The 27,083-nt window shown below is 33.9% G+C and overlaps 5 protein-coding genes across 7 annotated transcripts; 2 read left to right on the top strand and 3 right to left on the bottom strand.

Annotated features, from left to right (window-relative positions):
* LOC104765971 (DNA-damage-repair/toleration protein DRT100-like) lies at positions 6,627-7,973 on the bottom strand. The gene has a single exon (XM_010489767.2). The coding sequence runs from the start codon at positions 7,884-7,886 to the stop codon at positions 6,789-6,791; it is 1,098 nt and encodes a 365-aa protein (XP_010488069.1). The 5' UTR covers positions 7,887-7,973; the 3' UTR covers positions 6,627-6,788.
* Positions 9,173-12,019, bottom strand: LOC104765969 (lysine-specific demethylase JMJ30). 3 transcript variants are annotated; one of them, XR_763943.2, is made up of 7 exons: positions 11,405-12,019; positions 11,045-11,254; positions 10,609-10,743; positions 10,359-10,502; positions 9,974-10,066; positions 9,469-9,863; positions 9,173-9,341 (listed from the first exon to the last, which is right to left on the bottom strand). XR_763943.2 is itself a non-coding variant. In XM_010489765.2 (6 exons), exons 1-6 carry the CDS (start codon positions 11,888-11,890, stop codon positions 9,675-9,677), a joined length of 1,257 nt encoding a protein of 418 aa, XP_010488067.1. In that variant the 5' UTR covers positions 11,891-12,019; the 3' UTR covers positions 9,423-9,674. The 3 variants fall into 3 exon arrangements, 2 of the variants coding, with proteins under 2 accessions (XP_010488067.1, XP_010488068.1); XM_010489765.2 differs by lacking the exon at positions 9,173-9,341 and having other exon boundaries at positions 9,423-9,863; XM_010489766.2 differs by lacking the exons at positions 9,173-9,341; positions 9,469-9,863 and having other exon boundaries at positions 9,976-10,232.
* On the top strand, positions 15,747-18,535 carry LOC104765967 (cell differentiation protein RCD1 homolog). Its single transcript, XM_010489763.2, has 9 exons — positions 15,747-16,041; positions 16,317-16,388; positions 16,568-16,657; positions 16,773-16,815; positions 17,027-17,133; positions 17,334-17,429; positions 17,779-17,969; positions 18,053-18,122; positions 18,211-18,535. Exons 1-9 carry the CDS (start codon positions 15,862-15,864, stop codon positions 18,310-18,312), a joined length of 951 nt encoding a protein of 316 aa, XP_010488065.1. The 5' UTR covers positions 15,747-15,861; the 3' UTR covers positions 18,313-18,535.
* LOC104765968 (uncharacterized oxidoreductase ORF334) lies at positions 18,473-21,057 on the bottom strand. Its single transcript, XM_010489764.2, has 12 exons — positions 20,854-21,057; positions 20,619-20,759; positions 20,483-20,531; positions 20,168-20,185; positions 19,832-19,947; positions 19,634-19,747; positions 19,479-19,529; positions 19,315-19,403; positions 19,169-19,229; positions 19,011-19,088; positions 18,811-18,918; positions 18,473-18,725 (listed from the first exon to the last, which is right to left on the bottom strand). Exons 1-12 carry the CDS (start codon positions 20,980-20,982, stop codon positions 18,612-18,614), a joined length of 1,068 nt encoding a protein of 355 aa, XP_010488066.1. The 5' UTR covers positions 20,983-21,057; the 3' UTR covers positions 18,473-18,611.
* Positions 21,184-26,472, top strand: LOC104765966 (DNA topoisomerase 6 subunit B). The gene is made up of 19 exons (XM_010489762.2): positions 21,184-21,388; positions 21,493-21,545; positions 21,654-21,751; positions 21,870-21,975; positions 22,145-22,282; positions 22,421-22,472; positions 22,571-22,635; positions 23,005-23,111; positions 23,324-23,426; positions 23,849-23,934; positions 24,032-24,228; positions 24,442-24,557; positions 24,697-24,782; positions 24,946-25,018; positions 25,281-25,372; positions 25,474-25,612; positions 25,692-25,786; positions 25,877-26,051; positions 26,184-26,472. Exons 1-19 carry the CDS (start codon positions 21,304-21,306, stop codon positions 26,331-26,333), a joined length of 2,016 nt encoding a protein of 671 aa, XP_010488064.1. The 5' UTR covers positions 21,184-21,303; the 3' UTR covers positions 26,334-26,472.

Raw genomic sequence — 27,083 nt, 5'->3', positions numbered from 1 at the left:
GGGGGGGGGGATCTATACAAACTACAAAGTTGTATATAAATTTTTGTTATTTTTGGGTATTTTCAGTTTCTTCTTTTTTCTTTTCTGATTGTCATATTATTTGTATGCAAATCATTGTTAGACCAAGAAACTGGATAAGGAAATGTATTTCTCCTGATGTGAGAATTTTTAAAAAGTATAATAATTTGGTATTAGAAGATTTCGATTGCACAATACTAAATGTTTTTATTTTTAAATAACATAAATTAGACAAAAACAGGGTTTGTTTTTAAAAAGGATAATGATAAGAAATCATTAGTTTATTTCGAAGGTCAAGGAAGAAAGATGGAGTTAGTGGGTATATTGGGTCTCAGTGGTAACGTATCCAAAGCTGTACAAAAAAGTTGTAAGCTGGAGCTATAACCTTTTACGAAATAGTGCAAAGCTGTAAGAAATAGTTGTACATGAAAGCGGTACAAAAATGCTGAGAGTAAACTTCTTAATAAAGTGTTTAGTAAAGTTTTTGTGATTGGTAAAAAATTAAAGCTGTACATTTGTACCGCTTTGTTTTCGGTTACCAATCACACCCATTGGATTGGACACGAAAAATTTGACCAGAGGTTGTGTTGAAAATTTGGTAGAAACAAAAGAAAATTAAAATAAGTAAAGAATAAGAGATGGGAATGTATATAATCATAATTACACGGTCTAAATCCTTCCATAAAACACGTTACCTCATAATTACACTTGAGAACCCACATTTGTGTATATCTTTTCTTTCGTTCACATATACATACGTTGATAGCACTCAAAAGCGACTACATATTCTTCAAGCTTTCATTAGTTAATCTTGGATCATCAAAGTTCTAGTGGTTCGGTAAATGGTTTTTTACCGATTAGATAAAAGATGTTGAACTAAGACGGCAAAGTGAATCCCAACTACACTTAAGACATGTTTATGAAAGTGTTTGGGCACCTTGATGCCACATCTTCCATTACTTTATTATTGATTAGTAATGTAATTCTGTTGACAAAGATCTAGTCGTCCGAGCAAAATATCATCATGTCAAGATGCTCCAACGCTCTTACGAACATGATTACAACATATCCATGGAGAATCTTTTATTCGAACATTCTGTGTTATTTTTGAAGTATTGCAAGAAATTGCTAAGCCGGAAACTAAATTTATAATACAATATTTACTGATATTATTATACTAACAATCCTTTGTCAAAAATGTATCCGTAATACTCAAACGTTGATTCTAAATATATTATGTATAGGACAGATATATATTTTCTAACAAGTTATAATTAATCTGTCTCGTCTTCTTTAGAAATCAAAGTTATTATCGTTCCTTATAGTGTCACATAAAATTATCAAAGAGAAAGAATTGATATGTGAATGAGTGGTTCAAGATCCTCTCTATACAATGGATATAAGACTCAGCTTAATTAATTAGAAATCCGTGATGTTTTTGTTTGTTTTGATGATATGGTTGTTATGTTTTGGTGTTAAAAAATTACTTATGATTCGAAGAACACAGCTAGCTAATGAATCAATTTGACTGTCTATTTTCCTATACAATGAATCAATTTCTTTAATAAGTATCTAATTCTCAAAACTAAAAATTTCAAATTGTCTTCCGCATTCGACTCAGATTACTATTATTCCCTCATAAAAAGAAAGAGAAAATTAGTTTTATCTAATCAAATATCAATTTTATATAATCATTTAAATTAATAACCACCAAATAAAATTTGATAAAATCAAATCCAATATTATATAATTGAAAGTATTAAAAAGCATAATAATAAATCTATAAAATAACTTAAATTAAATAATATATATTAATAAAAAAACTGGGAATATTTTTTGTTTTAAAGAAAAAATGGAAATAAAAAATGTTTTTTCCTAAATTATTGCCAATTATTATTTCCATAGTTTTTATAAAATCCTCAAAAGAAGGTAAATATATGGTCTACTAAGTGCGTAATTACCATCTCACAAATAGACAAAATTTCTATTAGTTCTCTAATTTAATCTTTATTTTTTTATGTATTTATGAGCATTAATCACCTAAATTTAATTCATTCAAACATAAATTTTTTTGGGAAAATTAGAAATAAAGGAGGTTTTTCCAAACCTTTGTCCATATACACTTTTTTTTAAGATTGTCAATTGTGACGAAAATACCCCTACTAATAGATATAGTGAAGTTTTTAAGAGTTTAAACCAAAAAACAAACAGAAACTCTTGTTAGTATACAATTGTGTAAAAAAAATTTGAAAAAAAAATGTTATGAGTGTCAAAAATCAGTTTGTAAATTGATGATTTCTTGTCTAAATTGTTCAGAAAAGACTTTCTGCGATTTTTTCAAGTTCTGAAACATTTAGATTATTCATTCTACAGTTTGTACATGTTCTATGAAGTTTAGACGGAAAATTTGTTCTAAAAACTTCAGAACCTAAATTTTGTATATTCTACAAAATTAAGAATATGTATTCTACATTTTTCTTCATTCTACATCAATTCAGAATATATTTTCCATGTTTACTTTTTTTTTTGTCAACCTTGTTTACCATGTATACTAAAATAATTAGAAGATATATCATAGATATTTTTGAATTTTTAATCTGTAAAACTTAGAATACCATAGAAATAGAAAGAAAATAAATTAAATAAGGAAAGTGAATATTTTTTGAATAATCTTCATTTATGGTTACGATTCTGTATTTATTGTTTAGATATGTTCTAATATATTTTAGAATGTGTATTCTAAAATATTTAGAAGAAAGACAAATACAGAAAAATCGATTTGCTCATAACTTAACCTAACGTGATTGATTTTTTTCCTTCTAAATCCCCTTTATAATAAAACGGAAGTACTCAACATTGATTTGTAGACTATATAATTTTAATAAGTTGGTTACAAATACACCACCATCGAGACTGGAAACATCTGGTTTTCTTTGAACCGGATCAAACCGGTTATCACCACCATCGAGTCTGTTGATGTCGTGTTAAGTAATTCCGATGAGCTTTTTAACGACCGGCTAGAGAACCAAATTGAATGTTTGCTTTAAATTTACATGAATTTTAGATTATAACTTCTTCACCCGATAACAACTTCTTCAAATTTACATACATTTAAAATTCAGAGTTTGATTTTGTAGAGAATTTGAAAACCTAAATCAAACTGAAAATTTGAGCTGACAAACCTCTGCTTCAATTGAAAATTAGACGAGGATATACCGGGAGTAGACAAATCTATAGTTTGGGTTTATTTCTATAGTGGCGTTATGTGGTTACGGGAGGAACAAAACAATTTTAATTTCAGAAAAAGTTTATTAAATTTATAGAAGATCCGTTATTGAATAAAGCTTGGATCCAACTGGGTGAATAATCCATCAAGTTTGTATTTGTATTTTATTTCTACCCTTTCGTTGGTGTTGCTTTTGAGAAGCTAAATTCAAAAAAAAAAAAAAAAACAGAGAGAAACAGATGAGTCGTGGAGATAGAAGCCAACGAGGAGCAGAACCATGGCCACATGTTCCCAGTCCACCATCGCACCATCTTTTCAACCATGGCCTCCCCAACGGTCAATCACATGAATTTTTTTTTTTTTTCATATGTTTATGATCCGGTAAAATCTTTTAAGCCCACTAAATTTTCACCTAATATCTCAATTAATTTGGTATTTTTCTAATTTTATCTAATAAAAATCTACACATTTAATCTAAATATATAGTTAATATACAAATTTAATCTGAATTGTTTTTTAGGGTATAATTGACTTTTATTTACACCCTAAAACCTATTTTACCAAACTTTTAAAAGAAAAGTGTAGATGGACAAAGATTTAAAAAAACTTCTTTTATTTCTAATTTTCCCAATTTTTTTTTAGCAGTAATTTATCTATTGAGTTGTTAAGTGATTTTATCTCTTACACACAAGTTTGTTCAAAAGTCGTCTATCGGTCTTTGTACAATGACTCATTTGTGATGTAAAGATACGGAAATTCACAGTTAACTCTTCTCCGTTATATAATTGAGATAGTCTTTAATTTTTACAATGAGTCGATGACTTATTCGATGGCTTTGCTTTCTTGTTTGGTATTATGTATTTAGGTTCTTTGTGATGTTTTCAATTATAGGAGAGATATCCTATTCCATTTTAAAAAAACAATTTTCTGCTAAGTTGTTTTTACAGTGAACAAAGTATATATTTTGAGTGGCACTGATCAAAAAGACAAATACAAAAAAGAGGAATAAAGGATGAAAAAACGAAAGGGGACAAAGCCTATAATTATAGGTTGGCATTTCTGAAAACTGACAATCTGAATTTTATATGCTAAAACCCATCAAAATAATTAATATTGGAACAAACTAATCAAGTAAAAAAGACAAAAGAAGGTTTAGACATTACGAAGGGTGATCACGTGTTGTGTTCGGCCAACCTCATTCCATAAGCAACCAAAGGCAGGGAGAGAGTTAAAGAACTTGTACCACTTTCTTCTTTTCATAGTCTTGTCAACAGTTAAATTTTATGCGTTGGTTTTAAATTTCTTGTATTAGCAAATACATAAGATACATCATATACAAATGGTTTTGTTTGAACATCATCTAATAACCTCAACTTTAGCATACCAGAAAGTGTGAAAACAAGATTTGTGTTTGACACTTACTAAGCCATAAAAAAATCACAATCAAATAGGGGACCAACATAGGCCCAATTATTTTTGGACTCTAGAGCTTAATGAGCCCATCAAATTCTAGAATTTTCTATATAAGTAAGTAATAATAATAATAATATGAATGAAACATAAAAAGATCTTTAAGACAAAAGCAATGAATGTAGTGACTTAAAAGAGTAGACCCATGTAGTGAAGGCAGCGACAGGTCCTGAGGTTGACACTCACCGCAATATGCTTACAGAGAGTCTCACATGCACTGCCTCTGCCCCATTTAATTACCACTTTTTTTTTAATTATGCTTTAATTATCCCCACAACGCCTTCTTTTAATGTTTTCATTCAATTCTTTCGTTGTTCTTCTTCATGTGATTTGAATTTTTCCACATTAAAATTTTCACCAATCTATATGTATTTACTTTTAGGCGCTAGAATAAATGTTCTAAAAAAACNAAAAAAAAAAAAAAAAAAAAAAAAAAAAAAAAAAAAAAAAAAAAAAAAAAAAAAAAAAAAAAAAAAAAAAAAAAAAAAAAAAAAAAAAAAAAACTTACTCGAGGCTACAATAAATACGAACGTATCCGTAGCGTATGGTATTCATATGTATATCCATATTCTGATATTCCCAATATATAGTCGTAAACCTAATTGACTAATTTACTTTTTAATAGTCGTGGAAATTGTATTTTATCAATGGTTTTACGTTTTCAAATTGAATGCCAGTTTAATTCTAAAACTAGATTAAGAATTCATTTTATTTATATTATAATTTTTTTATAAAATATAATATGTGTAATTGTTTTTAAAAGTTTTTTTGGATAAAATATTATACAATAAAATCAAATGCTAAATATTATGACTTGAAAAAGACACTTATTTTGTAAGTTTTATATTGTTAATGATTCTAGATAAGTATCCGTACTATAACACTGGTTAAATTTTATTTTATACAAAATTCGTATATTTTCTATTTAATATGTTGTATTAATTTATGTAATGTGAAATTATTTCAACAATGTATATTCTACCTCATGACTTGAATGTCATTATAAAACATAATTTTGTGAATTTGATTTTTAAAAAGCGAGTTTTTATATTACGAATAATTTAATATATTGTTATAGTTTTTGTTTTTATATACTTAGTTTTTTGAAATTCTTTCGTATTATAGTGACATATTATTGACATTGCTATAACAAACCAATTTAGGGTGATTATAGTTTTTAACTTTAATATCAAGTTTCAACATTTTAGAAATATTTCAAAATAAATTATTTAATTTTATTATATTATATAAAATTATAAAATTTAACAAAATATGAAATTAAATTTAAATATTCAAATTTTGACCCATTACTTAGTAAAATTTTTAATTCAATAAATATTATTTTTAAAGAATAATATTAATAAAACTTGAATATTTAATATATTGAATCATTTATATATTGAATCATTTATATATTGAATCATTTATATTTGTTTTTAAAAATTCAACTTATGGTATATCCGGAAATAAAATAATTTTTTAATTATAATAAATGATATGATAATTTATTTGTTTCACAAAATTAGACTCATATATAAAAATGAGAGGTGAAGTATACCGATAATTAACAAATTAATATGTTAAGTTAGATATCAAAGAATTTTATTTGTTGAATAATTTAATAAAAGAAATTAATACGGTAAATTAGATGATATCAAATGATTCTTTAGAATATTCTCTTTAAAATTTTTGGAAACAATAAATTCAGACTATACAAATAATATAAAACTTAATTTATAATCTATTTGTAACCAATTTATTAAAATTATATAGTTTACAAAACAATGTTTAGTTATCATGGTAATGCTACTAGAAAAGTTTATGATCATTGTATATGTGACATTATGGTTAGATTTGATAACAATAAGCCAAAAAAAAGAAATTGCATTTAAAAATGATATGAACCGTGTGATTAATGAAAATGGAGTTTATATATAATGTTGGTCATCCCACAATTCAACTAAAATGTAGCACACATTTATAATCTTACTTGTTTTCAAATGCATAACCCATAAATATAATAATAATGTCTCTAATTAATATTAAAAAAAAACTCAAATTACATATATAAAAATCATGTTTTCAAACAAGCTCTCAAGGGTTTACCACAAAGACAGTCGTTAAACATAAACGACGCCGCTTCAAGATGATCGAACGGCGAACCCATCGGAATCCTCCCACAGAGATGGTTATGGCTAAGATCCAAATGACCAACGAACGACGCACCAGAGATAGATCTCGGTATCGGTCCTTTGAGATTGTTATACGACAAATCAAGAACTGTGAAGTAAGACCTTGGCCCAAACCCTTCAGGTATCTTCCCTTGTAGCAAGTTCCGGCTCAAGTTCAGGTTCATCACCGACGACGTCATCAGTGTCTGAGGTATCTCCCCGGAGATTTTGTTTCCGTCGAGGTTGAGCGTTGCTAGAACCGACATGCGTCCTAGAGACGGTGGGATTGTACCGTAAAGCTGGTTACCGGAGAGATCCACGTCAGCTAACCGGTATATATTGGTTAACGATTCCGGTATCCGACCGGTTATTCGGTTACCGGATAACAACGCACGGCTGAGCATTTTCATTCTTCCGATGTCCGACGGGATCACGCCGGAGATCAAGTTGTTACGGAGATCTAAATGCATTAAGCTGGCGAGATTGGTTAACGATTTCGGAATCGGACCGGTGATTCGGTTATCGGCTACGTTTAAAACAGCTAACCGGTTTAACCTCCCGATGTCGTACGGTAACCCGCCGGAGATTTGGTTTCCGATTAAGTCGAGCGTACGGAGAAAAGGGAGACGAGTGATGCATTTTGGGATTTCGCCGGAGATACCTTTCCAGTCGGCGATTGTGATGGCGGAGAGACGAGTGAGTTCGCATATGGAGGCGGAGATGTGTCCGGTCATGTAACCAGTCCGGTGAGCTCGTTCGAAGATTGGATCTTCAGACTCGCCGCGGAGGTTTATGTCGGCGACTCGGTGAGTCAGGGAGTCGCAGCTAACACCGTACCAGTTGTGGCAACAGTCTTGGCCTGTCCATGAGTTGAAAATGCCGAGGTATGGCTCGTGGAGAGCTGACTTGAAAGCTAGGAGTGCACGGCGGTCTGACGGCGGACAACATGTGGCCGTTGAGATTAGAAGGAGGAGAAGTGAAACGACGACGTTGAGTTTCATTTTTTTTTTTCTTTTTTTTTAACGACGGTGTTGGGAATTGGGGACTTTGATGATGGGGGAGGGTGAGGGAAGAAGATAAACGTTAATGGGATATAAATAGAAAGAGGGAAATTTTAAAGAAAATATATTAATAAGAAAAGGACAATACTTGGCTTTTTTTTTTTTTTTTTGGTTTACATAAAATTATTAAGGAAATAATAATTCGTTATGGGTATGATTAGACATTTTGGCCTCGTACAATAATGAAGGTTGTGTTCGTGTGATCTTTGATTAATCACGATTTTTCCTACATCAAATTAGTCAACAACAGATGTCAACTCATGTAAGATCTTGATTTTTTTATTTTAGAAAAAGACGAGAACGTAAAGATAAAAAAAAATGGTGTAACTTTATAACATGTGGGTTTGTTTAATTGAATAACATGGGATTGTAATACAAGGTTGTAGCAATAATATGGCCACAAATATGAAGAAACGCACACATGGTTTATAAGTTTTAAGCACATTGGTTAGATGCTAATAGTAGTAGGAAAAAGCTTTGCACAGACAAATTAAGATGGAGACAGGAACTGGAAGTGGGGGAGAGTTCCCATGCAAATTATTGAAGCTACGATTAGATTTTCCGATGCGACTTGCCGGGTTGGATAAGCTTTTTTTTTTTTTTGGCTTAATACTACTTATCATCATCTTTGCAGGGTCAACATGACACCACGTGTTCATGTTCTTGCATTTTAATCTTTTTTTTCTATCGTGTTATGAGATAACGACGATACACATCTTCGAGTCGCAAATAATTGTAGTTATGTAATTAATGTTTGACTCTATTGGTCTTTACGATTAGTTTATTGGCTTTTGGATTCGGCTTAGTATTATGTATTAGTATCATGGTTTGGGTTAAGATTGGGCTTTAATCAGAAAGTTTTAAAAAATTTTACCGTTAATGATTTGCTACCTTCGTCCGCGTCTGATTCAGCACCGACGGTTTTGTTTTAAACGGCGGGCAACAGGAAACTCACAGACATTACTGTGAAATATGTTTTTGTCCTTGGCTTTTCATAAATGCAATTATGCGAGACATAAGTAATGTCCAAAACTTGATACGCTTTTGGTTATTTTTACTAGTAAAGTACATATAGGTGTTGAACTAGATAGATCTTTTCAGCTGTAGGGATAAAATATGGTTCTTAATTGTATTTTCAAAATCCACTCATAATTTTCTACTTCTACTACTACTACTACTACTACAAAGAAAGACTGAATCTTGTCTAAAAAACAAAGGCGGGAAAAAAAAGAATTGTGACGCTTGGGGTTAAATTTACATCTGGGTCATTAGACAACTGAGTTGTTGCGGGTTACGTGTCAAGAAATTAAATTACAATTATTGCTTTTAGTTATGAGTATTAATCATCCACGAACTCCAAAGCGTTGGTTAGGTCGTCGCCAGGTATCTAAAAACCTGATATCAACAACAAGATCAGTGCAAGTACAATGACATAATTAACCAACTAACAAAAAATACTAATTGAAGGAGTAGATATAGATTAAACTTTTCTTACTTGAAGCAAATACAAACATTACAATACCTAAAAAATGTCTGTACCCAAGAGCTCTCAATTTGTCTTTTACAACATAGACGTAAACCAAACAAACATCTTCATGCTCGGAGCAATTGTTTTCTTCTCTACTTACTTTCTTCTTTAATCCCCTCTTTAAGATCTTATATAATTGTGTATATAAGACACAAAGTGAACTTCGAACCTGAAACAGAGATTAAAAATAACTCCTTTCGTTACGAGCTAGAGGAATCTGTTTCGTTGCTCCACCAGAAGCTGACCGAGAAACTCATTGTTAAGGACCTGACATAGTGCCACCATTTGGGAGGGATGTACAGCATTTCACCTTCTTCTAGGATACAATCCATAAACTCCAACTCCATTGCCTTTGGGAACTCGGTCTTGTCTATATTGTCCAGATCAACCTTCAACCAAAGTTTGAAACCACCCAGTTTTGGAACAGCAGAATCGAGTCAGCCTCCGGTTTTATGTTTAATCCAAAATCAGATTTTGACTTTGGAATGAAAAAGCTTACCTGGCTAGAGTTGCAGAGCATTGTCTCAGAGTAAGGGTAAAGTTCGTCTTGCAGGGAGGATGGGTAAAGCCTTATATACTTCTTGCCCACAACCTGAAGAACAGATGATATCAAAACTTCAGTAGGAGGAGAAAGCATATAAATTAAGAAGTTTCTGTAAACTAGACACATATGAGACACAAAGGTCCAAATGTGCAGGCCAAACGATTTTTTGGTTAGTCAAAGAGTCATCAAACTTCAATCCAGCGAGATGATCAGGCTTTAGTATGCAAGAACATCAAAGAAGAAAAAGGTCGTTAAACAATAAAAGAACATAAATATAGAATAGCACAGGCAAGAAGCCCTGCTCAGCTCATGTAAGGAAAAGATATTTGACCGTATTTACCTGAGCAAGTATATTGTGATGTGGATCATGGTGTAACGGAGTAACTGTCCCAGCCGGGCCAAACCACGCATTAAGAGATTGGATTTCCCCGCCACCGACAAAACAGTAATCAGGAATACATATATCATCTTTCAGTTCGTTTATCTGCCCATTTGTGTTAAACCAATGACCATATGTTCAGTATGACACACACCGAGTACAGACAAACTGTATAAAACTAAACATCCTAGTACATATAATATATATATACCTGATCAAACAACGGATGCTGGGCAAGATAAGTAGGTTCCATGGAAGAAGATTTATTGGTTCGAATCCGTTCAAGGAACTGAGAAAACGTCACAAGCTCTTGCTTCCAATCAGAACACAAATAGTTTTTCCCCACCTGAATAGCACTTTACCAGCTTTCAGCTAAAGACAAATTATTCTGATCAAACCCATCTTCTTATTAGCTCAGACAAGACAATGGTACGACTCCTAACTCTATGATGCAAAAGTGACAGAGCTTATGCTCTTATCCTTCATAAAATGCAACAATATCAATCTAATTTAATTTTGATAAACTAACTTAGAAGCAACTCTCATTCTAAGCTCGACCATAAACCTTTTACCACACCTCAAAATAAGCTAACTTAAGTATGTAAACAGATATACATAATAAGGGAAGAAATGATGGGTAGTCACACCTCCACGGGAACGGTTCGGTAACCAGCAACAGTATTGAGGTACTCCAAGTGGTTCCACTTGGTCCTGGCTGGCCAATGAGCCATACAATTGGTTATTACAACTGGTGTACCTGACTGAAAATAATCACGCAGGAACCCCTCCAAAGATAAATCAGACCTCTTCTCTACTCTTCTACAACTTAAGGACCTGCTAGGTAGAATCTTAAGCACCTGCATGTTCTCACACCACAGAAACCAAATCAACAAAAAACTCATGATTCTACTTAGTACTAACTCCATTGACAATATAGAGCTTATCGAGGTTTCAAGATCTGAGCTCTACAAAGTAACTTTTTCGATTAGTGAACAACATGTTCTGACCTCATTGACGTCGACGGGAACTTCCGGGACCAATTTCTCACCCTTGAAATCTCCAGAAGCTTCTTCAAGGCTCTTGTTCTTCTTACGAGCTTCAGAGGAGACCAACAAAACAGAATCGTGAAGATCCTTGCGGAGAAGCATCCCTCCCATGATAAGACCCATATCAAGCGCACCAAGTGCCTCACCAAACTCGCCGGCGGCGAAATGGATTTTAGCGACGTGGAGACAAGCCATTGAGTAAGCGTCGCGCCATACAGGGAGAACCGAGTGCCATGGACCAGAGTGAAGTTGCTCCCAAGCCATATCACGCGCCGCCTCCGCCGCGCTTTTGTCGCCGGAAACAGCTAGCGCCGCCATGCGAGCATAGGCGTAACCGCCTTGAGCTGAGATTGATTGCAGCAGGGAGTGAGATTCGGCGTCGAGCGTTGGGGTCGGGAGACGGAGGTTGTTGAAGTCTCCGGAGGAAACGGTGGTGGTTCCTGACATTGGGATGGAACGGGTCGGGTAATCGGGTAATCGGGTCGGGTTAAGTGTTTTATGTGGTGTGAGATATTTTTAAAGTGATGAGTTGGGGGAAAGTGTAAGCGAAAAAGTGGAAAGGGAAAGAAAGATATTTTGGAGTGATGATTAGGATCAGATATTTTTTGTATTTATAACTCTGGTATTTTTCAGTATTAAAGAGGAACCCTTCAAAATTTTAAAATTTATGCAATTACCCCTATCTTTTTATTCTCTAACATAACAAGTAGATTATTTATCAAAAAAATGCATCTTACACATAAAACTTGGGAAAGTTCTACATTTTTTTTTTTTTTAAAGTTCAGCAAATTCTGTATCTAATAAACCATTTTTTAGAATACCTATCTCAAAAGAAATTTTTTCCTATGTATTACTATTAAGTTGATAGTATTAACCTTAATGAAATTAGGTCTAAAAGAAAAAAAAAAACATTCTTGCTTTGAATCGGTTTTATATTATACTACCTATCTACATTTAGTTTGTTTTGTAAGATGTTTTTATATTTATCTAAATTTAAATTTATTAATGCCCAATTCAAAGATTTGGAGGACACTAAACTGAATTACATACAAAAATTAATTAACAAGTCACACAAAAAAAAGTCCAAATTTCGTTCAATTTGGGTCAATAAATTTTCAAATGGGCTGAATGCAAAACACTCTTTGCATTTTTTTCTTTGAATTATATTCTCTACGTTTTAGAGCACTGATAAGTATAGTTTCAAATGCATGCAACAATCAAGTTATAAAGATTTTGTTTTGTTATGTTATGCTTATGGTTTGCGAAAATCAATTTATAAAATGTAAAATTGTAAAATAAAGCTACAAATTACACTCATTAATTTAATAAGTATAATAGGTGTAAAACATGATCGAGTTACAAGGTTATACATTAAAAATAATGTTAAAATCTCCATAAAAATAAAATAAATTAAAAAATATAGTGAAATTTGACTTAAAATGTAGTTCATTAGATGTTCTTTGAAAAATGAATACAGAAAGCAAGTTGGAAATCAAGGAAGCTATTGCTAGAGAAGCTATCGTTACGTGTAAACAACAACGGATACCTCGCTTGTATTTTTTCTCTTTTTTCTGTAACGCTTTAAAAGAAACGTCCATTACTTTTGAACACTATTTTGGGTTTGTACCTTGTTTGTAATTTTTTTTCTTTTCTGTAATGCTTCAAAACCGTCATTGTCTGATATTTTAAAAACTAGTGTCGGTTATAAATTGAATACTATTTTAGGTTTTGACGTAACTTGTATTATAAATCTTCTATGTAACGCTTCAAAACAGTTTTTGTCCTATGTTTTAGAAGCGTATGTTATTTTTGAACACTATTTTAAATTTTGATTCTCATTTACTGTTATGTGATTCATGCGCTTTTGTCCGTTTTAACTCATCTAATCAATCAATATTTTTAAAAAATGATATTATCTTTTTTTAATATCATACTCATAAGTGGTATTTCACAACAACATATAAACTTCAATGATGCTACTGAAACATGTAAACTTCAATTTTTGTTACTTTTATATTTAAGGAAAAAATACTTTGTTAGATTTTATGATGTGCCCTAAAAAAAGGATAGACAAAAATGTGAAACTTTGGAAAAATTGGGGACAGAAGAGAATTAATGTTGAAGATTTTGGTGGAATCAGAAAAATAGAATGGGGATGATTTACTACTACATCATCACTTTCGACGGTTTCGATTGAAAATATAAAAAGAGCAGTTGATGAGTTGTCGCTTTCACATTGGCCAAATAGTATGTGACGTGCAATAACTGACACGTATGATTGTCAATACATGTCTCTTTTTCAATATTTTGAAACCCGATCCGGATTATGAACCGGACTAGCTTTTGATTCATCAGGTTAACCGGGTTCGACCATGAGGTCAATTGAGTAAAATATGTTTAATGTATTTATATAAAATAAATATTTTTAAAAATATCATAAAAAAAATATCATGTTTAACAAAGTATAAAGTTTAATAATAATAATAAAATGATTAAATTTTTTAAATCTAAATAAAAAATAAAAAAAACTAATAAAACATCTTCAAAAATAACTAACTGTTTTTACCCAAAGTTTGAGAAATGACAAAGAAATTGAATACGAGAGCTGTGTCGTGAGTCATGTGTTATCGTTTAAGCTCTAAACGAATAAAAGGTTCTAAAAGTAATTGAAACTGTGAATCTTTTTACATTTTTTCAAAAATTAAGTAGATTTTTTTGAACCGCTAACTGGCCGGGTCAACCAGTTCACCGGGTCGCAGGTTAATAGCGGTTTTTTCTGGGTTTTACCGATTTTATTACTACCGGTTATTAGCACTATACCCGAACTGGTGAAATCTCCGAATCGTAGGTTAACCGGTCGGACCGGCCGGTCCGGGACGGGCGTGAAAACATTGCTCTTTTTTTTCATTAGGTAAGTCGACGTGGCTTTATAGTCAAGTCATCAGCAATATGCAATGTTATGACTCATGATTTTTTCCTCTAGAAATATTTGGCCATTTGAGTAAACTCTCTTCTATGTTATTTTCGAAAAAACAAACCGTTCTCAAGAAGGCATTATATAAAAACAACAAGAACAAAAATTAATATGTTCCAAGGTAAAGGGCATGACACAAAATGATCAAACTAAGTAAATAATCTTACAAAAACGAAGCTCAATGCTCACTCACAAGTTGACAAATTGGGGTAAAACTATGCATACGTGCAAGTTACAGCACACATTCAAGGCAAGACATACATGATACACCATTCTCTAAGGCTTTTTTTTTATAGGTTATATGAGACACGGTAATCTGTAGTACACACTAGTACTTTATGCGGGACTAAATGAGCATCCTGCATTTTGTCTATATGGATGGCAGAGAGGGGTTACTCACAAAGTCACAATCTCACAATCTCACATATTCGTTTCAAAAAGATAAGATACTTCAATAGATAACTATGTATGCTCTAATATTAAATAAAAAGACAAAATGATGAAATCAAGACAAAATGGTATATTCAAGTAAATGAAAACGATACTCACAAATTATTTTAAAAAATTCAAAATAGTATTCAATAGATTGCATGGAGCGTTTCGGTCCGCTTTAACTGATTTTGTTTATGTTCTAAAAGTAATATTATTTACAAAAATTCAAAATAGTATTCAATGGATTGCATGGAGCGTTTCGGTCCGTTTTAACTGTTTTTGTTTACGTTCTAAAAGTAATATTATTTACAAAAATTCAAAATAGTAGTCAATGCATTATGCATTGCATTGTGCGTTTCAAACCGTTTCAACTAATTTTGTTTATGTTCTAAAAGTAATATTATTAACAAAAATTCAAAATAGTATTCAATTGTTTGCATTATGCGTTTCGAACTGTTTCAACTGATTTTGTTTATGTTCTAAAAGTAATATTATTTACAAAAATTCAGAATAGTAGTCAATGCAATGCATTGTGCGTATCGAACTGTTTCAACTGATTTTTTGCGTTTTTATAGTAATATAATTTTTTAGTTGATACTCATATGTGATATTTCACACAATCATAAATTTTAAATATCTTTAGAAAACATTTTTCTTTTTTTTTCTTTTTAGGTCTAATAAGTATACTTTTTAGGTCTAATAACCCTCAGATTCTTCTTTATTATACAAGTTATACAAAAAAAATATATAAATGATTTAAAAACCATGAGAGTAAAAAACAAAAATGTTTTTCACAAAGTTACAATAATATTTGAAACTTGTGTCAAAAAAAAAAAAAAAAAAAAAAAAAAAAAAAGAAAAAAGGCAGAGTTGCAGCATAAAAGGAAGAAAGGGGCGTAATTGCCATTATATCTCTTTAGATACAGAAAGAGAGAACAAAAGAGAGCAAACTTGAAATCCTTGAAAAAACATACATACGAGAGAGAGAGAGAGCCAACAACAACTCTGGACAATGGCGAATCTACATCCATCTCTCTCCATGGGCACACCTTTCGGCGGTCCAAGCACCTCTGCCCAGAATCCCACCGGTGCTCCGGCGAACAAAGATCGGAATTTGGCTTCCGCGGAGCAGTTGGTACTCGATCTAAGCAATCCTGAACTCAGAGAGAATGCTCTTCTCGAGCTTTCCAAGGTTTCTCCTAATTTTTAATCTCTCATGTTTTTCTTCCTTGTTTATGGGCTGTCGTTTTCTCTGCCCGATTCGTCAACGAGAGAGAGCTAGGGTTACACAAGTGAAAAAAAATTCAAGTTGGGAACTTTTCTTATGAAAAAATGAATTGAGTGTTTTTGTTTTGCTTTTCGTATGTGAGTTTGGGAACTTGGTTATGCATGAAACCTGAAAAAGGTCGAATCTTTTTGCGTTAGACGATTTTGAGTATATCTGACTTGTTGTTGTTTCTCTTGTAGAAGCGAGAACTGTTTCAGGATCTGGCTCCTCTCTTGTGGAACTCCTTTGGTACCATTGCTGCCTTGTTGCAGGTATGACTTGAATGCATCTGTTTTCAGTTATATCCAGTTATTTAAATGTTTTTTTCTTTCTTGTTAAAAATTGATGAGTCTATTGATTGCAAATGATTCATTTATATCCAGATGTTATTTATTCCTTGTTAGTGTCGGTATGATTTGACTGGTTTCTTCTATTTTGCTTTTGCTTGCAGGAGATAGTATCAATCTACTCTGTGCTTGCTCCTCCAAATCTGACTCCTGCTCAGTCCAACCGTGTTTGCAACTCACTAGCTCTTCTTCAGGTTCGCATGGAGATTTTTCACTTTTTTATTTAGGATGTTTGATTGCATGTTGATATATTTGCTGAATCCATCAAGTTCCTGATACTCTTCTGTTTCTGGCTGTTGTACTCTGCAGTGCGTTGCATCTCATTCTGACACAAGAATGTTGTTTCTCAAGGGTAATGTTCTTGTTCTTTCCATCAGGCTTAGCTTGGCTATAATATAATGATATGTGCGATTGGGGATGTCTATCATATCGTCTAGTCTGTTTAATGCTATTGAGTGGTGGTTATCTTTTTATTTTATATACCTTTTATGGTTTCAATTTATTTCATGAAGTACTTACAACTTATGTATTAATTGTTATGCCGTTTTCGTTCCTATACACAGCCCACATCCCATTGTACCTTTATCCATTCCTTAACACAACGAGTAAGTCAAGGCCCTTCGAGTACTTGCGGCTTACTAGCTTAGGTGTCATTGGTGCACTTGTGAAGGTAAACCTTCTGCCCCCTTTGCTGTCGCTTGTTTCTCTTCTGTTCTGAGGTTCCCCACCAAATTCTTGCTGAAGATGTGTAAATGGCCTTGGTTTCTACTTAAATGATACTGTGGATAATTTATATTCCTTTTTTTTGCTAGCTAGTAGTGTATGAAATACTAAAAGTCATTGAGATCCTTATTTCACTTTTTGAACCAGGTTGATGATACGGAGGTCATTAGCTTCCTTCTTTCAACTGAAATTATCCCTCTGTGCCTCCGCACCATGGAGATGGGGAGTGAGCTGTCAAAAACTGTGAGCCTTTTTACTTAATTTAATATTTTGGTCAGTTATATATTCTTCTGAGATGTATTTATTATGTCTGCGGTTATAATGTGTTCAACTTTTGGCGTTTCAAAATTGTTCATTTAATAACTCAAATCTTAACTTTTGACAGTCTCTAACGAAACCGTCTCAATTCTTCGTGCCACTGTTTTTCTAAACTGTATGAATACTGTAGCCGAAATTCTGAACAACGTATTACCTATATTTTCTAGGCTTGGATTAAATAAATTCATGAATCTAGTTCTCACAAGTTAGATTGTGTCTACAGTAGAATTGTGCAATGTCTAGTTTACAAATTTACATGATATATTATTGACAGGTTGCAACGTTCATTGTTCAAAAGATCTTGTTGGATGATGTGGGGATGGATTACATTTGCACAACAGCAGAGAGGTTTTTTGCAGTTGGTCGAGTTTTGGGCAATATGGTTCAGTCACTTGTGGAGCAGCCTTCACCGCGCCTTTTGAAGCATATCATTCGTTGCTATCTTCGTTTATCAGACAACCCAAGGTTGGTTTAGCTCGATCAGAGATGAGTTTTCATATATATTCATGTGCTTGGCTTTTTAATACTCGAGTTTGTGTTTTACTTAGGGCTTGTGCTGCCCTCGGAAGTTGCCTCCCTGACTCGCTACGAGATGGAACCTTTAGCAATTGTCTTCGCGTAAGTCATTGTCATTTTCTTAACTCAAGTTTTGAGCTTGTTTGTGTAAGAGATGATTTAGTTGAAAACTTGGTATATTTCGTTTCAGGAGGATCAAATTGCAAGGAGGTGGCTGCAACAGTTGGTTCTCAATGTTGGAGTTGGTCGAGTCCCAACACATCAAGGTGGAGGATTTGAGCACATGCTTTGAACTGAATCCATCTCAGCCCAATCATATTAGTTTATAATTTATTCATGTGCGTTTAATGCCTGAACTTAGATGATGGGTTATTATTATATAGGCTTTTAATCTGTTTGCAATTCTTATTGTAATTATTAAAAGCTTTAGAACAGAACCCCGAGAATGCATAAGTCTCGGAATAATATGATAGAGTTTGCATTTTTATGTTGAAAGGTAACAATTTTTATTTCAACAAAGCTTTGGCGGTCTCTAGTTGTCTAAATCGTACTTATTAAAGAAGGTTCATAAAAAAAAAAAAGGGTTCAAGGCTAGAATTTGGTGACAGGGACTACTGCTCCATTCTTTGCACCAGACTCGAGCATTGCTTCAAGAACTGCAACGTCACGAGCACCTTCGACGTATGATAGACGAGGCTCTTGCTCCTGCAACAATTCCGTTGGAGATTTTAGGTAACAAAACATCCATGTTTTGAGTTCTTGCATTTTAAGGCTAAGATTCTAGGATTACCTTTGACGTCTCTGAAATATCATTGAAGAATGCTTTTAGTTCTTCAGTCACTCCACTAAACGGGTAAAAAATGGTCCTTGATGTCCCTCCTCCTCCGTAAATCGTGGCCTGAAAAGCTCAGAAGATCATAGCCATTTGAGTTGAGTAGTTTCAAGCAAAATCTGAATATTTCAGTTAGCAACATGTTAAAGTAAACAAACCATGTAACCGTGTCGGCCACCTTCGACTCCACGCTCTAGTTGAACAGTACCCTTTAGTCCTACGACTCTCCATAATATCTAAAAAGTATAAGTTATGTGAGAAAAACTATAGTTTATTAGCGCTGTCGAAAGCAGAACATCCAAGTCTTACTACATGCCTTTGGAGACCTTGAAGACACAACCATAACAAAAACCCCAGAGCATCCATTCTCGAGCTGACTATGGAGCAAAGAATTGTCCTGGTTTAGGGTGTTCATGTGAAATCAGTGTGCTAAGAGACGGGGATTAGTGTAGTTACACTTACAAGTTTGATGTTATATTGTCTGGTCCAGGTAAAGTCTTATCCACATGGGAAGTGGCGGCTGAGACTGATGTTACCTCACATCCAACAAGCTGTTCATGACAAACAAATAACATCACACTTGCAGGATATCGGAGAAGCATATTAGCTAATGAGTTATATGGTACCATTCTTAACCCTGCAATGAAATGCACACCCATATCCAAGATGAAACCACCCTGCAAATGAAGAGCTTACAGTAAATATTGACAGATAACTAAGTTTCTTCGAGATATAAATGGGTGATAGAGATATATGTAACGAAATAGGATGTATTACGTACACTCAAATTTCGCCTCCAGGAGCTTGAGAAATAAGGATTAGAACTGTTCATTGATCCCTCAATAATAAGTTGGACGTTCATCATATCCCCAATTTCTACTACCAGTTTCTTTAACTGCCGAAAGCAAACATGAGATGATTCAAGCACGATATTACTTGCTGAACCGTAAGTGCAAAGAAGATAATAAGTAACATTTACCTCAACAAAAGCTGGCTCAAAACGATAATTTTCAGCCACAGCCCAGATAGGACGGCATGGGGAATCAGCTGAAATATTTCTATAGCTTGACATTGCAGTTTCTATCTCACTGATTGCTGCAACAAAAAAGGTTTAAACCAATAGAAAAAAAATCAGTTTATCTGCACTTTAGAGTGGCATAAATCAGGAAGATTGTAGTTTTACGTTAAATGGGACATGCTCAAGAGGGAAAAAATGACCCTAGGCCAGAGTAATCCTACTCGTTTTACGTTTAATAAGAGATGGAACTTAAACAACATGCCAAGCTGGTTTAAACAAGAGGAGTGATCAACTTACAAGCAGCAGCTGGCTTCTCTGTAGACCGATCCAGGACAACAACATACATATCAAGAAAGAGGAAATAGCTTTAGTGTTTTAAAGTGGAAATTTATTTCCAAGAAGCAATAACATTGTTATTGAGGAAATAAGACGGTCATAACATGACTTTGTTTAGCAATGGTAAGGGGAAGACATCCATATTATAGCGAAAAGTTCCAAAATTTCATTCACATTTTAAACAATAGTAACAAAAGGCGGATTATATATTGTTTGAGCAATCAATGGCAGCTAAAAAATGCAGTCTTTTTAGGATTAATGAAGTAGGAGACTCACCTTGAAGGACATGCTTTCCTGCCTTGAGCATCTTCAATGACATTTCAACCTAAAGCATAATTTTTTTTAATCCAATGCATTGTTACAAGTAGATTCTTAAACCCATCAGTGAAGACACTAGTATAAAAGATGATACCATGGTTTCTGCAGCTACAACAACAGCAACACCAACTATTGAACTATCTGCAATGATCTCATTCAGACCCTCATCTCCCCATTTGCACTTCACATCAGGAAAATGCTTTCTTGCTATCTCCACAGCTCCTTTTGCAGATTCCTTCAACCAAATCAAAGCGCATATGATCGAACCAACATAAAAAGTACACTCTTTTTTTTGACAAATGGCAGCAAAAGGATAAAAAAAATGGTACCTCAGTACGGCTCCAAATCGCTTTCAGGACGAGGAGATCGGAGATCTCAGCCAAACGTGGAATGTATTGCGTTTTGACGAAGATCCCAGCTCCGAGAATAGCAATTCCAGGAGAAGAAGGATTCACCATTTTTTTTTGCTTTCTCTTGTATTGGATCCAAACAGTTGCTGCTTCTTTCTAGTCACACAACAAACAACAACTAATGAAACGCTTAATCCAATCGCGATCTTTAACCGCTAGCCTTGTCCAATCGCAAACGCTAGATGGAGAAAGACCGATATACCCCCAGCAACCAATCTCCCTCTCTCCCCTCTCATATCGATCGAGTTCTCTTAACTTCCTCTCACCTTCTTCATAAAGCCCTAGTAGATCCTGCTTTGAATTATTTTTTTTTGGAATTAGTGTTGAGTTGTAGTGAATAGATTTGGTTCATTATTTTTTTTTTTGTTGATGGCGGGGGATGATTTAGCTGAAACGAAGAAGGGAAGCTCGAAGAACACTAAGAACAGCAGCAACGAAAGCAAACTCAAGCAAAGTAATGATGATGATCTTTGTATCTTCTGCACTATTTCGAGTTTAATTGAGTGTTCCCGATGGTGTAATTGAGTATTCTTTTTGGTTGAATCCGTGAATTTGCAGAATCTCCAGCTGAGTTTTTCGCGGAGAACAAGAACATTGCTGGATTTGATAATGTGAGTCCCCGATATGAATGATCTAATCTCTAGTTACTATAGTCTGTGATTCAATCTCAGACAAATCTGATAATTATTGGGTGTTGAATTTGTGTGGATTTTATTCAGCCAGGGAAGTCGCTTTATACTACAGTTAGAGAGCTTGTTGAAAATGCTCTTGATTCTGCAGAGTCTATTTCAGAGCTCCCTGAGGTTGAAGTGACTATGTACGTTTCCTTACTTTGGGCCTAAACACTAATACTTCTTGCTAATCCGATATGTTGGTTGTGGTAGGAGAAATTGTAGATTCGCTGACTTGACTGTCCTTGTTTTCCTTTTTTGAAGCGAAGAGATTGTAAAATCTAAGTTTAATTCCATGATTGGTCTTATTGATCGGGAACGTGTTGACACACAGCTCTATGATGACTATGAGACAGAGAAGGCCCGTGAGGTGCATGAATCTGTTTTTTTTTTTTATTGCTCTAATCTTCTTTCTGGTTAAATCATTGTGCTTTTAAGCAGCTTTGTTTTAATGTTCAAGGAAGTTTTACTGTTCTGTAACAGTACCCATCTGTTCATGGATTTGTTTCTGATTCTTGTAGTTGTTTCCTGCTATGTAGAAAAGGTTAGCAAAAGAAGCTCGTGTCAGTGAGATACAAGCCAAAAATTTGGCATCGGGAAAGAAAAACAAAGAGCCTGGAGTCTCAAAGGTTTTAAAGGCCCGTGGGGAAGCATCATATTACAAGGTGACATGTAAGGTGAGGGTTTGAATACTATTTGCTTGATTCAACTGAAATTTTCCTGTGCGATTTGAAGTGTATGTATAAATACATGCAGATCCTTAATTGCGTTCTTAAGCATTTTTTGAGTTATGACTTGGGTTGATCGTAATGTAGGATAATGGTAAGGGGATGCCACATGATGACATTCCAAATATGTTTGGGAGAGGTAAAATAGCTAATTCCTCTATTGATTTAGCCTGGTGTATCAACCTTATAATCTGGCTTTTATCTAGAGGCTAATTTTACAAATTTTCCTGATGACAGTTTTATCCGGGACGAAGTATGGACTGAAGCAAACACGTGGGAAGTTTGGTCTGGGCGCAAAGATGGTAACTCTTATCAAGTCTAAATTTCAGGCTCTTTATTCTTTTGTTTTTCCTATTTTGACTTTTATATGGCATGTTTCATATCTGAATAAGCCTGTAAAACTGCGTAAAATGCTGAAGTGGTTTATCAATTTCAAATTTGTAGCCTTCAGCATTCTATGACCAAAATAGGAAGATGACTCGTTCCTAGGCTTACAAGTGGAATTTATATCTTATATAGAAATGTCGTGCATGGATCTTTAGGAGGATCTGAACTGTTGTCGTTGATTGTCAACTGGTCTTTTGTTATTGTTCTCATAACATATGTTCGTATCTATATGTTTCCCAGAGAACCTGTTTAATTCTTAATTTCTCTAAATTTTCTCTGTGCAGGCCTTAATTTGGTCCAAAATGAGTACAGGCCTCCCCATAGAGATCTCTTCATCTATGAAAAGCCAAAACTATGTTACTTTCTGCAGACTGGATATTGATATTCACAGGTACCCAATTGAATACATGAACAGCTTCTCCAAAGCGGATATCAATTTAACTTTTTATGTTTCTGCATTTGAATAATAGCCATGAATCCTTTGGTCTTTCCAAGTCTTTTCATGATGAAAGCCATGGATGGCATAAATTTATTAAACCTCTTGCAAAACTTCTCATTTAGCTCGGCGTCAAATAATGGTCTTGATATGGTTGAATTTTTCAGGAACATTCCTCATATTCATCTGCACGAAAAGAAGGGAAACAAAGAGAAGTGGCATGGTGCCGAAATACAGGTGGTAATAGAAGGAAACTGGACAACATACAGAGTACGGGGTTTAGATCATTCTTTTTCTGTGTCTTATTTCTTAAGCGTTCTTAAGATATTTGCATGCACAGTTGTCTAACACATTTTATCTATTTGTTTTTCCAGTCAAAGATCTTGCACTATATGCGCCNATGGCATAAATTTATTAAACCTCGTGCAAAACTTCTCATTTAGCTCGGCGTCAAATAATGGTCTTGATATGGTTGAATTTTTCAGGAACATTCCTCATATTCATCTGCACGAAAAGAAGGGAAACAAAGAGAAGTGGCATGGTGCCGAAATACAGGTGGTAATAGAAGGAAACTGGACAACATACAGAGTACGGGGTTTAGATCATTCTTTTTCTGTGTCTTATTTCTTAAGCGTTCTTAAGATATTTGCATGCACAGTTGTCTAACACATTTTATCTATTTGTTTTTCCAGTCAAAGATCTTGCACTATATGCGCCAAATGGCTGTTATTACTCCTTATGCACAGTTTCTGTTTAGATTTATATCAGAGACACCAGAGTATGATCTTTATCTCATTTTTTTTTACTGCTCTGTCACTTAGCTCTTTCTGTTTATGTGCAGCATTAACAAGTTATTTAATTTTCTTTTAATGTAGGAAAAATGTCACTATTAAATTTACTCGAAGAACTGATGTGATGCCTCCTATTCCTATCGAGACAAAGCACCATCCATCTTCAGTTGACTTGCTGCTTATCAAGCGCCTTATTACAGACACAGCCAAAAAGACCCTTCTGCAGTTTCTTCAGAATGAATTTGTGAATATTAATAAAACCCTTGCAACACGATTAATTGGTAATTCTGACTTAGTTATACAAGACTGAAGTTGATTGATATTCCTGTTGCAGTTCATTTTAAGAAATTCTGTATCACATGTCCTGATAAATTAGACGGATATAGATGTTATGTTTGTTGATTTTGAATGGTAATTTCTGCTCTAGTTTGTTGGTTTTAATTTTAAGAAAATCAACCTTTTAGTCATGATTAATCTTGTTTTCTTTCTTTCAGGGGAAATGGGACCTGATTTCAGCCCTAGCATGGCTGTCAAATCTGTAACATCTCAACAAATGGTACGCATACATCAGCTATTCCGCCAAGCTAAATTCGACGACCCTAGTGGTAATGTAAGCAGCTGTTTTACTGTTCATGGGGGAACTGCTTACCTATATCTCTTTTGAGGCTCGTATAAAAGTTTAATTTTGTTAGCGCATCTGGAGTATTGCAAAAATTAGGCTCTAATTACGCTGCGGTTTTCTCCTTTAGTGTCTTAGTCCGGCAGGAGAATACAATCTTCGCCTAGGGATTATCAAGGAGCTGCATCCAGACATGGTGGCAACGTATTCAGGCAGGTTGAACGTCACTGCTACCCTCTTTTTTGCAAATAGATCTGATTTATATATCGAGTGCTATACTAGTTCTATAGTAATCTCATCTGGCAAGCTTTACATTCTTTGTCATTAATCTGAGCTTTGTTTTTTTAAGTGTTGACTTCTTCCTTAAAACTCTGTTCAGTGCTCAGGTCTTTGAAGGTCATCCTTTCATTGTTGAAGCTGGTGTTAGTGTGGGTGGACGAGATGTGAAACAGGCAAGTCATATCCTCCTTTTGTTTTTATTCAGCAAACTTTGCAAACATAGTCAAAAGTGAGTTCCCCTAAATTTAAGTTCGTTCTAACTTGTTGCCAAATAAGTGAGCTAAAATTTGAGCATGGATCATATCTGTTGCTCTTTATCTTAAGCTATGAATACGAATGATCTTCTTGACATGATTCTGTTATAATTTCTCGATCTCACTCTTCTACTATCAAATAATAATTTCTTTTGGGAATTCGCTGGAACTGAAATGATAGGGGATCAACATATTTCGTTTTGCAAACCGTATTCCGCTCCTCTTTGAACAAGGAGGTGATGTTGTCACCAGGACGGCCTTAAAGAGAATCAAGTGAGAGTTCTTCTTAGCTTGCTATATAACTTGGTATATCATTGTAGTTGGTATCTTTCTCCAACCTGTTTTTATTAATAGGTATTGGAAAAACTTTGCAGTTGGAATAGTTATAAGATCAACCAGACGCAAGACAAAATAGGAGTATTTGTGAGCATAGTGAGTACAAAAATTCCTTTCAAAGGGACAGGGAAAGAGTACATAGGAGATGACATCAGTGAGATAGCAACTGCAGTCAAGGTAACATTAAGAAAAGACTTTTCGACATTGTACAAACATCTTATTAAATCTAACGTTTGGCTTATATTTTTCTATTAAGTCTGCAATACAACAATGCTGCGTCCAACTGAAATCCAAAATAGTAAAGAGACTGCAAGCCCGTGAACAGCAAGAGCGGAAACGCAGTTTGAGCAGGTAAAAAAAAAACACAAGAAATTCAGTTTCCTCCTCCGGATATTTGTTCCAAACCTGAAAAAGATAAATAAAAACCGGAAATGGTTGCAGATACATCCCGGATGCAACGGGGGCAGTGTACGAGGTTCTAAAGCAAATGACAGAAGAACATAAAAAGAAGAGAAAAAGTTACGGAGAGGAAGACAGAGTTATAATTGAAAAAGTGTCTAAAGATATAATCACAAAAGAAATATTGACAGAAAAGCTTGCTGAGCATGTAGAACAGGTTTTTGTTTTTGCATGCACCAGTCACACACTCTCATCTAAAAGTTTGTGTCTACATACATCATTTGTTGTTTATCTTGCTGCTGAATATTTGGTGGTGGGGGNGGGGGGGGGGGGGGGGGGGGGGTTTCAGGTGGACTACGAGATGGCATTAGAGTACGCAACACAAAGCGGAGTAAGTGAAGAACCGAGAGAAAACATATATCTCCAACACTTGGATCCCAACAAGACCAACTTCATTGATCTTCATAGTCCAACTTTCGTGTTCCGGCTCATCTTGTAAAAGAAAAACATTTGCAACCTCTCTATTATTGTTACACTCCAACGAGTTTTAGTCAGTTTTTTTTTGTATTTGGGATTCAATATTCTAAGAACACTTGAAAAGTGCAAAAAAAAGACATAAAATGTAACACTCTTTGGTTTGGTTAGTTTCAACAAATATGTCGGAAGAACGTGATAGAAAAAAAAACGAAGAAGCACGAAAACTTTTAAAATATTGTAGTAATTTCCTTGAGTCTTGAGAATACAAGATTTGTCGTAATCGATAATAGTTGTCGATGATGACGAAACTTTTTCTCTACTTGTAATAACATGATGTAAAAAAAAAAAAAGCACATTTCTTCTACTACCCCCACCCATTTTAATGAGGAGGTATGGATAATGGACCTAATTTGTTTTATTATTATTCCAAGTGAAAAAATAAAAATAAAAATAAAAAAGCCGCCAAAGAAATAACGTAAAAAAAAAAAAGTAAGCATCGCGGGCAATAAAGAATATACGTGTAAGAAACAATTAAATACATACCGCGTAAAAAAAAAAAAAAAACGAAGAGTAGTGAGAGTAGTGCCAAAAGGCGCTTTGTTATTATTTTCTTTTAATTTTAATTAAATAAATAATAAATGATATCTCTTAAATTTATGTAAAAAATTAAAAAAAAAAAAATATTTTTATATATATATATATATATATAAGTTTAGTACTATCGTTTTCCTGATCTACAGAGAGACTCCACAAAGAAAAAAAAAAAAAAAAA

Source organism: Camelina sativa, chromosome 19 (genome assembly GCF_000633955.1).
Source record: "Camelina sativa cultivar DH55 chromosome 19, Cs, whole genome shotgun sequence".
Classification (NCBI taxonomy): Eukaryota; Viridiplantae; Streptophyta; class Magnoliopsida; order Brassicales; family Brassicaceae; genus Camelina; species Camelina sativa.
The sequence above is the reverse complement of the archived record's forward strand: the minus strand, read 5'-3'. Positions and strand labels throughout refer to the sequence as shown.